A 13,963-nucleotide genomic window follows, 5' to 3' on the forward strand; every position below is an offset into this window, starting at 1 on the left:
CCTTATGCAGAGAGAGCTCCTGTCAAAAAGCACCCTGACAACCTTCGCATGGATGGAGACTTCGAAGGCAAGCCTCGAGAACATGCTCCTTATGCAGAGAGAGCCCCTGTCAAGAAACATCCCGACAACCTTCGCATGGATGGAGATTTCTATGCACCAAAACCAGGAGAAGTACCACGTGGAGAACGAGCACCTACCAAGAAACACCCAGACAATCTCAAAATGGTTGGAGACTTCGAAGGCAAGCCTCGAGAAGATGCTCCTTATGCAGAGAGAGCTCCTGTCAAGAAACACCCTGACAACCTTCGCATGGATGGAGAATTCGAAGGCAAGCCTCGAGAAGATGCTCCTTATGCAGAGAGAGCTCCTGTCAAGAAACACCCTGACAACCTTCGCATGGATGGAGATTTCTATGCTCCAAAGCCTGGAGAGGCTCCCAGAGGAGAACGAGCTCCTGTTAAGAAACATCCAGACAACCTAAGAATGGTTGGAGACTTCGAAGGCAAGCCTCGAGAAGATGCTCCTTATGCAGAGAGAGCTCCTGTCAAGAAGCACCCTGACAACCTTCGCATGGATGGAGACTTCGAAGGCAAGCCTCGAGAAGATGCTCCTTATGCAGAGAGAGCCCCTGTCAAGAAACATCCTGACAACCTTCGCATGGATGGAGATTTCTATGCACCAAAACCAGGAGAAGTACCACGTGGAGAACGAGCACCCACCAAGAAACACCCAGACAATCTTAAAATGGTTGGTGACTTTGAAGGCAAGCCTCGAGAAGATGCTCCTTATGCAGAGAGAGCTCCTGTCAAGAAACACCCTGACAACCTTCGTATGGAAGGTGACTTCACTGCTCCTACTCATGGAGAAGTTCCACGGGGTGAACGAGCAACGGTGAAGCGACATGCTGATAATCTGCACATGACGGGAGAATTCCAAGGCAAAGAAGAGGAGTACAAAATTATTCGAGGTGAAAGAGTAGAAGTAGTTCGACATGACGACAACTTACGCATGGAAGGAGAATTTATTGGGAAAGAGTATGAACAGGTCACCATTGGTGAAAGAGCAACAATCAAGAAACATGAAGACAATCTTCGCATGGTCGGCGATTTCACTGGCAAACCCCGGGAAGAAGCACCACATGCAGAGAGAGCTCCTGTCAAGAAACATCCTGACAATCTTCAAATGAATGGAGAATTTTATGCACCAAAACCAACAAAAGCTCCAAGAGGGGAACGTGCTCCAACTAAGAAACACCCAGACAACTTAATCATGGATGGTGATTTTGAGGGAAGACCTCGTGAAGATGCTCCACATGCTGAGAGAGCTACTGTCAAGAAACACCCTGACAACCTTCAAATGGATGGGGATTTCTATGCTCCTACACCTGGTGATGCTCCAAGAGGCGAACGTGCTCCTATCAAGAAACATCCAGACAACCTTAGGATGGCTGGTGACTTCGAAGGAAGGCCTCGAGAAGATGCTCCTCATGCAGAGAGAGCTACTGTCAAGAAACACCCTGACAACCTTCGAATGGATGGAGATTTCTATGCTCCTACATCTGGTGATGCTCCAAGAGGCGAACGAGCTCCTATTAAGAAACATCCAGACAACCTTAGGATGGCTGGTGACTTCGAAGGAAGGCCTCGAGAAGATGCTCCTCATGCAGAGAGAGCTACTGTCAAGAAACACCCTGACAACCTTCGAATGGATGGAGATTTCTATGCTCCTACACCTGGGGATGCTCCAAGAGGCGAACGAGCTCCTATTAAGAAACATCCAGACAACCTTAGGATGGCTGGTGACTTCGAAGGAAGGCCTCGAGAAGATGCTCCTCATGCAGAGAGAGCCCCTGTCAAGAAACACCCTGACAACCTTCGAATGGATGGAGATTTCTATGCTCCTAAACCTGGAGAAGCTCCACGAGGCGATAGGGCACCAGTCAAGAAACATCCAGACAATCTGAAAATGGTTGGAGACTTTGAAGGCAGGCCTCGCGAAGGTGCTCCCGTTTCGGAAAGAGTCAAAGGAAAGAAGCACCCTGACAACCTACAGATGGAGGGTGACTTCATTGCTCCTACACATGAAGAGGCTCCACGAGGTGAGCGAGCATCTGTCAAACGACATGTTGATAATCTTCACATGACTGGAGAATTCCAAGGAAAAGAAGAAGAATATAGAGTTGTCCGGGGAGAAAGAGTTGATGTGATTCGAAGAGAAGACAATCTAAGGATGGAGGGAGAATTCATTGGAAAAGAATATGAGCAAGTTACCATCGGAGAAAGAGCTCCTATTAAGAAGCATCCAGACAATCTTCGTATGGTTGGTGATTTCACTGGAAAACCACATGAAGAAGCTCCTCATGCTGAGAGAGCTCCTGTCAAGAAACACCCTGACAACCTTCGAATGGATGGAGATTTCTATGCACCAAAACCAGGAGAGGCTCCAAGAGGCGAACGTGCTCCAGTTAAGAAACATCCAGACAACCTAAGAATGGCTGGTGACTTCGAAGGAAAGCCTCGAGAAGATGCGCCATATGCAGAGAGAGCCCCTGTCAAGAAACACCCTGACAACCTTAGAATGGATGGAGATTTCTATGCTCCTACACCTGGTGATGCTCCAAGAGGCGAACGTGCTCCTATAAAGAAACATCCAGACAACCTTAGGATGGCTGGTGACTTCGAAGGAAAGCCCCGAGAAGATGCCCCATATGCAGAGAGAGCCCCTGTCAAGAAACACCCTGACAACCTTCGAATGGATGGAGATTTCTATGCTCCTACACCTGGTGATGCTCCAAGAGGCGAACGTGCTCCTATAAAGAAACATCCAGACAACCTTAGGATGGCTGGTGACTTCGAAGGAAAGCCCCGAGAAGATGCCCCATATGCAGAGAGAGCCCCTGTCAAGAAACACCCTGACAACCTTCGAATGGATGGAGATTTCTATGCTCCTACACCTGGTGATGCTCCAAGAGGCGAACGTGCTCCTATCAAGAAACATCCAGACAACCTTAGGATGGCTGGTGACTTCGAAGGAAAGCCTCGAGAAGATGCTCCATATGCAGAGAGAGCCCCTGTCAAGAAACACCCTGACAACCTTCGAATGGATGGAGATTTCTATGCTCCTACACCTGGAGAGGCTCCACGAGGCGAACGAGCTCCTATCAAGAAACATCCAGACAACCTTAGGATGGCTGGTGACTTCGAAGGAAAGCCTCGAGGAGATGCTCCATATGCAGAGAGAGCCCCTGTCAAGAAACACCCTGACAACCTTCGAATGGATGGAGATTTCTATGCTCCTACACCTGGGGATGCTCCAAGAGGCGAACGAGCTCCTATCAAGAAACATCCAGACAACCTTAGGATGGCTGGTGACTTCGAAGGAAAGCCTCGAGAAGATGCTCCTTATGCTGAGAGAGCACCTGTCAAGAAACACCCTGACAACCTTCGAATGGATGGAGATTTCTATGCTCCTACACCTGGTGATGCTCCAAGAGGCGATAGGGCACCGGTCAAGAAACATCCAGACAATCTGAAAATGGTTGGAGACTTTGAAGGCAGGCCTCGCGAAGGTGCTCCCGTTTCGGAAAGAGTCAAAGGAAAGAAGCACCCAGACAACCTACAGATGGAGGGTGACTTCATTGCTCCTACACATGAAAAGGCTCCACGAGGTGAGCGAGCATCTGTCAAACGACATGTTGATAATCTTCACATGACTGGAGAATTCCAAGGAAAAGAAGAAGAATATAGAGTTGTCCGGGGAGAAAGAGTTGATGTGATTCGAAGAGAAGACAATCTAAGGATGGAGGGAGAATTCATTGGAAAAGAATATGAGCAAGTTACCATCGGAGAAAGAGCTCCTATTAAGAAGCATCCAGACAATCTTCGTATGGTTGGTGATTTCACTGGAAAACCACATGAAGAAGCTCCTCATGCTGAGAGAGCTCCTGTCAAGAAACACTGACAACCTTCGAATGGATGGAGATTTCTATGCACCAAAACCAGGAGAGGCTCCAAGAGGCGAACGTGCTCCAGTTAAGAAACATCCAGACAACCTAAGAATGGCTGGTGACTTCGAAGGAAAGCCTCGAGAAGATGCGCCATATGCAGAGAGAGCCCCTGTCAAGAAACACCCTGACAACCTTAGAATGGATGGAGATTTCTATGCTCCTACACCTGGTGATGCTCCAAGAGGCGAACGTGCTCCTATCAAGAAACATCCAGACAACCTTAGGATGGCTGGTGACTTCGAAGGAAAGCCCTCGAGAAGATGCTCCATATGCAGAGAGAGCCCCTGTCAAGAAACACCCTGACAACCTTAGAATGGATGGAGATTTCTATGCTCCTACACCTGGTGATGCTCCAAGAGGCGAACGTGCTCCTATCAAGAAACATCCAGACAACCTTAGGATGGCTGGTGACTTCGAAGGAAAGCCTCGAGAAGATGCTCCATATGCAGAGAGAGCCCCTGTCAAGAAACACCCTGACAACCTTCGTATGGATGGAGATTTCTATGCACCAAAACCAGGAGAGGCTCCAAGAGGCGAACGTGCTCCAGTTAAGAAACATCCAGACAACCTTAGGATGGCTGGTGACTTCGAAGGAAAGCCAAGAGAGGATGCTCCATATGCAGAGAGAGCCCCTGTCAAGAAACACCCTGATAACCTTCGTATGGATGGAGATTTCTATGCTCCTACACCTGGTGATGCTCCAAGAGGCGAACGAGCTCCTATCAAGAAACATCCCGACAACCTTAGGATGGCTGGTGACTTCGAAGGAAGGCCTCGAGAAGATGCTCCTTATGCTCAGAGAGCTCCTGTCAAGAAACACCCTGACAACCTTCGAATGGATGGAGATTTCTATGCTCCTACACCTGGAGAGGCTCCACGAGGCGATAGGGCACCAGTCAAGAAACATCCAGACAATCTGAAAATGGTTGGAGACTTTGAAGGCAGGCCTCGCGAAGGTGCTCCCGTTTCGGAAAGAGTCAAAGGAAAGAAGCACCCAGACAACCTACAGATGGAGGGTGACTTCATTGCTCCTACACATGAAGAGGCTCCACGAGGTGAGCGAGCATCTGTCAAACGACATGTTGATAATCTTCACATGACTGGAGAATTCCAAGGAAAAGAAGAAGAATATAGAGTTGTCCGGGGAGAAAGAGTTGATGTGATTCGAAGAGAAGACAATCTAAGGATGGAGGGAGAATTCATTGGAAAAGAATATGAGCAAGTTACCATCGGAGAAAGAGCTCCTATTAAGAAGCATCCAGACAATCTTCGTATGGTTGGTGATTTCACTGGAAAACCACATGAAGAAGCTCCTCATGCTGAGAGAGCTCCTGTCAAGAAACACCCTGACAACCTTCGAATGGATGGAGATTTCTATGCACCAAAACCAGGAGAGGCTCCAAGAGGCGAACGTGCTCCAGTTAAGAAACATCCAGACAACCTAAGAATGGCTGGTGACTTCGAAGGAAAGCCTCGAGAAGATGCGCCATATGCAGAGAGAGCTCCTGTCAAGAAACACCCTGACAACCTTCGAATGGATGGAGATTTCTATGCTCCTACACCTGGTGATGCTCCAAGAGGCGAACGTGCTCCTATCAAGAAACATCCAGACAACCTTAGGATGGCTGGTGACTTCGAAGGAAGGCCTCGAGAAGATGCTCCTCATGCTGAGAGAGCTCCTCTCAAGAAACACCCTGACAACCTTCGAATGGATGGAGATTTCTATGCTCCTACACCTGGTGATGCTCCAAGAGGCGAACGTGCTCCTACCAAGAAACACCCAGATAACCTTAGGATGGCTGGTGACTTCGAAGGAAAACCCCGAGAAGATGCTCCTTATGCAGAGAGAGCTCCTGTCAAGAAACACCCTGACAACCTTAGAATGGATGGAGATTTCTATGCTCCTACACCTGGTGATGCTCCAAGAGGCGAACGTGCTCCTATCAAGAAACATCCAGACAACCTTAGGATGGCTGGTGACTTCGAAGGAAGGCCTCGAGAAGATGCTCCTTATGCAGAGAGAGCTCCTGTCAAGAAACACCCTGACAACCTTAGAATGGATGGAGATTTCTATGCTCCTACACCTGGTGATGCTCCAAGAGGCGAACGTGCTCCTATCAAGAAACATCCAGACAACCTTAGGATGGCTGGTGACTTCGAAGGAAAGCCTCGAGAAGATGCTCCATATGCTGAGAGAGCTCCTGTCAAGAAACACCCTGACAACCTGCGAATGGATGGAGATTTCTATGCTCCTACACCTGGAGAGGCTCCACGAGGCGATAGGGCACCAGTCAAGAAACATCCAGACAATCTGAAAATGGTTGGAGACTTTGAAGGCAGGCCTCGCGAAGGTGCTCCTTATGCAGAGAGAGCCCCTGTCAAGAAACACCCTGACAACCTTCGAATGGATGGAGATTTCTATGCTCCTACACCTGGAGAGGCTCCACGAGGCGATAGGGCACCAGTCAAGAAACATCCAGACAATCTGAAAATGGTTGGAGACTTTGAAGGCAGGCCTCGCGAAGGTGCTCCCGTTTCGGAAAGAGTCAAAGGAAAGAAGCACCCTGACAACCTACAGATGGAGGGTGACTTCATTGCTCCTACACATGAAGAGGCTCCACGAGGTGAGCGAGCATCTGTCAAACGACATGTTGATAATCTTCACATGACTGGAGAATTCCAAGGAAAAGAAGAAGAATATAGAGTTGTCCGTGGAGAAAGAGTTGATGTGATTCGAAGAGAAGACAATCTAAGGATGGAGGGAGAATTCATTGGAAAAGAATATGAGCAAGTTACCATCGGAGAAAGAGCTCCTATTAAGAAGCATCCAGACAATCTTCGTATGGTTGGTGATTTCACTGGAAAACCACATGAAGAAGCTCCTCATGCTGAGAGAGCTCCTGTCAAGAAACACCCTGACAACCTTCGAATGGATGGAGATTTCTATGCACCAAAACCAGGAGAGGCTCCAAGAGGCGAACGTGCTCCAGTTAAGAAACATCCAGACAACCTAAGAATGGCTGGTGACTTTGAAGGAAAGCCTCGAGAAGATGCTCCTTATGCTGAGAGAGCTCCTGTCAAGAAACACCCTGACAACCTTCGAATGGATGGAGATTTCTATGCTCCTACACCTGGTGATGCTCCAAGAGGCGAACGTGCTCCTATCAAGAAACACCCAGACAACCTTAGGATGGCTGGTGACTTCGAAGGAAAGCCTCGAGAAGATGCTCCATATGCAGAGAGAGCCCCTGTCAAGAAACATCCGGATAATCTTCGCATGGACGGAGATTTCTATGCTCCTAAGCCTGGAGAGGCTCCAAAAGGAGAACGAGCTCCTGTTCAGAAACACCCTGACAACCTTCGAATGGATGGGGATTTCTATGCTCCTACACCTGGTGATGCTCCAAGAGGCGAACGTGCTCCTATCAAGAAACATCCAGACAACCTTAGGATGGCTGGTGACTTCGAAGGAAAGCCCCGAGAAGATGCTCCTTATGCAGAGAGAGCTCCTGTCAAGAAACACCCTGACAACCTTCGAATGGATGGAGATTTCTATGCTCCTACATCTGGTGATGCTCCAAGAGGCGAACGTGCTCCTATCAAGAAGCATCCAGACAACCTTAGGATGGCTGGTGACTTCGAAGGAAAGCCAAGAGAGGATGCCCCATATGCTGAGAGAGCCCCTGTCAAGAAACACCCTGACAACCTTCGAATGGATGGAGATTTCTATGCTCCTACACCTGGTGATGCTCCAAGAGGCGAACGTGCTCCTATCAAGAAACATCCAGACAACCTTAGGATGGCTGGTGACTTCGAAGGAAAGCCAAGAGAGGATGCCCCATATGCTGAGAGAGCCCCTGTCAAAAAGCATCCTGATAACCTTCGTATGGATGGAGATTTCTATGCTCCTACACTTGGAGAGGCCCCAAGAGGAGAACGAGCTCCTGTTCAGAAACATCCAGACAACCTAAGAATGGTTGGAGACTTTGAAGGAAAGCCTCGAGAAGATGCTCCTTATGCAGAGAGAGCCCCTGTCAAGAAACATCCGGATAATCTTCGCATGGACGGAGATTTCTATGCTCCTAAGCCAGGAGAGGCTCCAAGAGGCGAACGTGCTCCGGTTAAGAAACACCCAGACAATCTTAGGATGGATGGAGATTTCGAAGGAAAGCCTCGTGAAGATGCTCCTTACGCAGACAGAGCTCCTGTCAAGAAACACCCTGACAACCTTCGAATGGATGGAGATTTCTATGCTCCTAAGCCTGGAGATGCACCTCGTGCAGAACGTGCCCCCATAAAAAGACATGATGATAATCTTCGGATGACAGGAGAATTCCATGGAAAAGAAGAAGAGTACCGGGTAGTTCGAGGAGAGAGGGTTGATGTCGTTCGACGTGAAGATAATCTACGAATGGAGGGAGAGTTTATTGGTAAGGAATATGAACAAGTTACAAAAGGTGAGAGAGTCGATATCAAGAAGCACTCGGACAACCTTCGTATGGATGGCAAATTCTATGCACCAACACCAGAGGATGCCCCACGTGGTGAACGCGCTCCAGTGAAGAAACATCCTGATCATTTGAAGCCTGAAGGAGAATGGGTGGGCCAGTCAAGTACACACTATGATTATCCAGTAGTGTCTGGAGTCCGGAGTGAGGTTCACCGCCAAACTGATAATTTAAGACAGGAAGGAGAATTTGCTGGGAAGACACAGTTTACTGATGATTATCAACTCTATCAAGTACAACGAGCCCAAACTGTAAAGCATTCTGATAATCTCACGGTTGAGGGAAAATACCATCTTGACACCCTCCAAAAAGATGAATATAAAATCCATAAAGGAGTTCGAGCTGAAATTAAGAAACACAGCGATAACCTGCACATGGAGGGCGAGTTTACTGGACGTCGTCATGAACTAAGCCACGTGAAGGGAGAACGTGCTCCTGTTGTTCACCATCCTGACCATCTGCGTACAGATGGAGAATTCGAAGGAAAACCTACGGAAGAAGCCCCTCGTGGGGAACGCGCACCCATAAAGAAACACCCTGACAATCTTAAAATGGAAGGTACCTTTGAAGGAAAACCCCATGATAGCCCCTTGAAAGGTGAGCGTGCTACAGTTAAGAAACATGAAGATACATTAAGGATGGAGGGAACGTTTGAAGGACGTAGAAAGTCTGCCGCCATCAGGGGTGAGCGAGCCGACGTGAAGAAGCATTCTGACAATCTTCGAATGGAAGGCGACATGACCTTTACCCGTGAAGAGGCAGCCATCAGAGGTGAGAGAGCTGAAATCTCTAAACATGCCGACAATCTAAGAATGGAAGGTGAGATGGAAATCACAAAAACATCCTTTGCTACTAAAGGTGAAAGAGTAACTGTACAGAAACATGAGGACTCTCTGAAACTTGAAGGGGATATGTTAATTACCAAAACAGAAATGGCAACGAAGGGAGAAAGGGCAGAAATCAAGAAACACAAAGACCACTTGAAAACTGAAGGAGACTTTGAAGGGAAGAAGAAAACTCTTGTACAGAAAGGAGAAAGAGCAGAAATTAAGAAGCAAAAAGATAACTTGAGAATGGAAGGAGACCTAAGCATCGAGAAGAAGACATCAGTAATCAAGGGAGAGCGAGCTGCCATTAAGAAGCATGAAGATTCACTGAAGATGGAAGGCAAATTTGAAGGCAGAAGAAAGTCTGCAGCATTTGGTAAAGGGGATAGAGCAGATGTGAAGAAACCTAAGGACAACCTTAAACAAGAGGGAGAATTCAATGCAACTCGTAAGACCTCAATTGTAAAGGGCGAAAGAGCTGAAATTAAGAAACATGAGGACAACTTAAAGATGGAAGGAACACTGAATGTTTCTAAGGAGACTACAGTTATTTCAAGAGGAGAACGAGCAGAAATAAAGAAGCATGAAGACCATTTGAAGATGGAGGGTAGTTTTGAGGGAAGAAGGAAGAGTGCTGCAACATTTAGAGGAGAACGTGTTGAAATTAAGAAGCAAGAAGATAATCTAAAGATGGAAGGGAAGTTTGAAGTTTTCCAAAGAACTAGTACCCCTGCTAAAGATGGCGTAAAGAGAACTGAAACATTCAAAGTGAAAGGAGAAAGAGCACAAATAAAGAAATACGAAGACAATTTAAAGATGGAGGGTGAATTCTACAGTCAGTCACCAGATGTTAGTCCAATCAAGGGAGACCGAGCAGATGTGAAGAAACCAAAAGACAATCTTTCAGTCAGTGGCAAGTTTGATGGACGACCTAAAGATTTACCAGGAGTAGGAGAACGGCCACCACCTTACAAATATGATGACAACCTAAAAATGGAAGGTGACTTTGAAGGTAAAAGAAAAGCCTCACCAGGAAAAGGTGAACGTTTGCCTCAAAATAGACATCCAGATAACCTCACACTGGAAGGCGATATTTCTGGACGCTCCTTGGACAGCCCTGGAGTAGGTGAGCGACTCCCTCAAAAACGGTACCCAGACAATCTAAAAATGGAGGGCAGTTTCGAAGGGAAGGCAAGAGGAAGTCCTGGACCTGGTGACCATCTTCCACAGAAACGTTATCCTGATAATCTCAAAATGGAAGGTGACTTCGAGGGGCGACGCCCATCTTCTCCAGGTAAAGGAGATCGATTTTCACCAACTAAGCATGGAGACAATCTGAGACTTGAAGGGGAGTTCACTGGATCAAGAAGAGAAAGCAGAGAAAGCAGCATCTCGAACGGAAAGACAGAAGTTCTACAAACTAAAGACACTGCTGTTGCCGGAAGTACCGCAAAGACCCGACGTGATACAGTCGTACTGAAATCCGGAGAATCAATTGCTACTCGAACAGAGGAATCAAAATCTCTTCAAAAGTCCAGCTCAGACAAAAAAGACGTGAGCTCAAACAGAGATGTACAGACAGTTGAGTCTTATACTGCTGATGGCCGAAAAGTCACAAGAGTCATTACCAAAGAAAGTCGAGAGACTAAGTCAGCCTCACGTGCCGAGTCTAGAGCTACGAGTGTGAAGACGAGTACCGAACAGAGAAAGATCTCTTCTGCTGAAGCCAAAATTGAGTCCTCGGGTAGTGTCGAGACCCAAGCAACAAGTAAGACAGTGAAGGGAAGATCTCCTCAACCAGTAACTTCCCCCACCACTCCTACAGGACGCTCTCGACATAACCAGTCCTCCTTCTCCCTTAGTGACGACACCAGTGTCATGGAAAGTAGAACACGTTCCAGTGCTGTTCAAAAGTCATCTTCCAGTAGTCAAATTAGTCTAGATCAAAAACAAGAATCTTCAACCTCCACAAGAGAGATGGCATCTTCCCTTCGCCAAGCTGACGCCTTGGATCTTCGTGGAAGCAACAAAACCGAGACAACACACGGTGTAAGTCACTCGGCACATATAGCTGGCAACAGTCAGGAAGAATACCGCAAATGGTCTGCTAATCATCAGCAGAGTGAACAGCGACGAGCGTCCAGCAGCACCAGCCGGACGGAGCAGCGAGTAAATCGAGGGCAAGGTAACTCATCCTCCATCACCTTCCACTCAGAGTACGACCCTTGGAGAGACGCCACCATCACTCGGCGAGGCGAGTGGCAGATAGTGACGCCATGCCCAGCCTCTCTCCTTGAGACCCGCGCCTCCAACTACAAGGCCTCCAATTCCGGAAAAGACCACAAATTTTATCTCCCGATAGTTGAGTGAATAACCGATTATGTATACAGGACTTGACATAACCTCCTTATAATAGTGACAACTCAGTATATTTTTTTTTTCTGATGACCAAGAAGGTCTTGCATATAATCTTTGTTATGCACAGTAATGCTCACTTTAACCTGTGATGTTGACCGCCTTATGACCGACTCCAATGTTTAGACAATATAAGCTTCAAACTGTGATGACTTCAATAAGAAACTTTATTATAACTACTCAGCTATATTTAAGACAGCTGTTTATAATATTAGTGTAGCTCCTATTACAGAATGACATCACAAAACTCATTTCCTATTTTTGTATAATCTTGACTAAGAATGTAATTTTCTAATCAAAAGAGTATGAAGACAGTAACACCTGCTTCTATATTAATTATGGCTTTGTGATTGAAAGGGATATATTTTGTTCACATTAGTATTAAGTGGTAAGGCAGCGTTATTGATCTGCTCTTGCTTGTTAAGATCGGGGACATCTCTTAACAAGTGAAAGTAGATGACAGCTGCTGGTGCGCCTCTGTCCCCGGCCAGGCCCAGCTCGGCCCAAGACAGATGGCGCGGCCCTGGCACGTTGTGACCGGCCGACTCAGCCTGTGGCCCAGCGTAGCCCAGAGTACCTATGCTACTCGTGGCTACAGCTTTCTCAAATGGTGCTTGGTTGTGTAATTTACATTTTTTTTACTTAAAGATATGTGCATCTATGCATTTAAAGCATTTTAAGAAACTATATATGAATCTGATGTTTAATATTTTCCTACGAATGTATGGTTTATTTGAGAGAATAATTGACTATGTTAGGTGACTTTCTTTATGTTGGAGCTCGACGCCAGAGTCGAGCTCCCAGTTTGTTGGTGCCATAAGTTAGCTGGGAGGCGAGGAGAGTGCCTCGCCGCCATCGAGTGCTCACAACAGCAACGGCCACAATACCCAAGCTTGTGACAAGGCAATAAATTTCAATTTATTGATCCTGAGTCTGTTTATATGCCATGGGGAAAAAACCTACTCATTCTCTTAGATAACACTGATCCCTGAAGGTCATATTTCTCCTACACACAAACACACACACACACGCACTAGCACACACAAACACACAGTTCTGCTTGCACATATCCGCGTGTGTTTTACAATTCTTCTTGCACACTTTAACGGTTCCTTTACCCGTCACGGACTCTGATGAAAATCACTTAACGTGTATGAACAGCTGCTGATTACTGCATTCGTTCATAAATTCACAAAAGTGACCATAGATAAGGAGACACAAGCAAGGAGCACTGAAGGGTTACTGGAAGGCAAAATGAACCTTATGAAAGCTCCTGCACATCCTGACTCCTTAAACATGGCTCATTAGTCTGTGAGTTTTTACAGTGTGGATTATATTCAACGATTCTTTCCCATTTTTCTTTTGGTTTGTTTAGCCTCTTCAAGTCTTGGGTTTATTTCTTATAGTTTTGTTGGTCTCACTCAGCTAAGAAGCATCGCTTTATGCAATGTGCACACTGGAGGTTGCTTCTTTTGTGCTTCATGTTATCACGATGTAATATGTATAAAATAATTAAGATGTGATATTACAGTTAGCCCAAAAATAAAATGCTCGCTTGTTCCTCCCTCGTCTGCTTAAGTACCTATGTCTTACCTCAGCCATAGTAGATAGCCATTTTTTTTAATTATTTATTGTTTGCATTTATTTTTTGTTTATTGGCATGGCTATGATCACTAATAAAACGCTTTGTATTAGAAGAGTAAACTCAACTCCACACCTTACATCTTAATCTCAGATCGGACGTTATATGACTTCGACTAAGGGTTCTGAAACACGCGTCTGATGCTTCTGAAACAACGAGGCTTATGGTTCTGAAATAAGAGGCTTATAGTTTTGAAACAACGAAAATAATGGTTCTGAAACAAGAGGCTTATGGATTTGAAACAAAAAGGCTGGTGGTTTTGAAACAAGAGGCTTGTGGTTTTGAAACACAAGGCTAATAGTTCTGAAACACGAAACAAATAGCTCTGAAACGAGACAAATAGCTCTGAAACACGAGACAAATAGCTCTGAAACACGAGACAAATAGCTCTGAAACACGAAACAAATGGCTCTGAAACGCGAGACAAATAGCTCTGAAACACGAGACAAATAACTCTGAAGCACGAGACATATGGCTCTGAAACGCGAGACAAATAGCTCTGAAACGCGAGACAAATAGCTCTGAAACACGAAACAAATAGCTCTGAAACATGAGGCTAATAGTT

At 46.3% G+C, this 13,963-nt stretch overlaps 1 protein-coding gene across 5 annotated transcripts in view; it reads left to right on the forward strand.

Annotated features, from left to right (window-relative positions):
- The window catches only part of LOC121879650, an 84,596-nt gene extending 71,280 nt beyond the window's left edge, over positions 1–13,316 (forward strand). For 3 of the 5 annotated variants that reach the window (XM_042386330.1, XM_042386332.1, XM_042386335.1), the window contains 2 exons: positions 329–3,493; positions 5,761–13,316. In XM_042386330.1, the coding sequence (XP_042242264.1) occupies positions 329–3,493; positions 5,761–11,711 (9,116 nt within the window). In that variant the 3' untranslated portion in view covers positions 11,712–13,316. The remainder of the gene's footprint in view (positions 1–328; positions 3,494–5,760) is intronic. The other 2 variants (XM_042386333.1, XM_042386334.1) reach the window with 2 other exon arrangements.
- Positions 13,317–13,963: the final 647 nt, after the last annotated feature.

The sequence above is a fragment of the Homarus americanus genome, unplaced genomic scaffold, assembly GCF_018991925.1.
Source record: "Homarus americanus isolate GMGI-L3 unplaced genomic scaffold, GMGI_Hamer_2.0 scaffold47790, whole genome shotgun sequence".
Lineage (NCBI taxonomy): Eukaryota > Metazoa > Arthropoda > Malacostraca > Decapoda > Nephropidae > Homarus > Homarus americanus.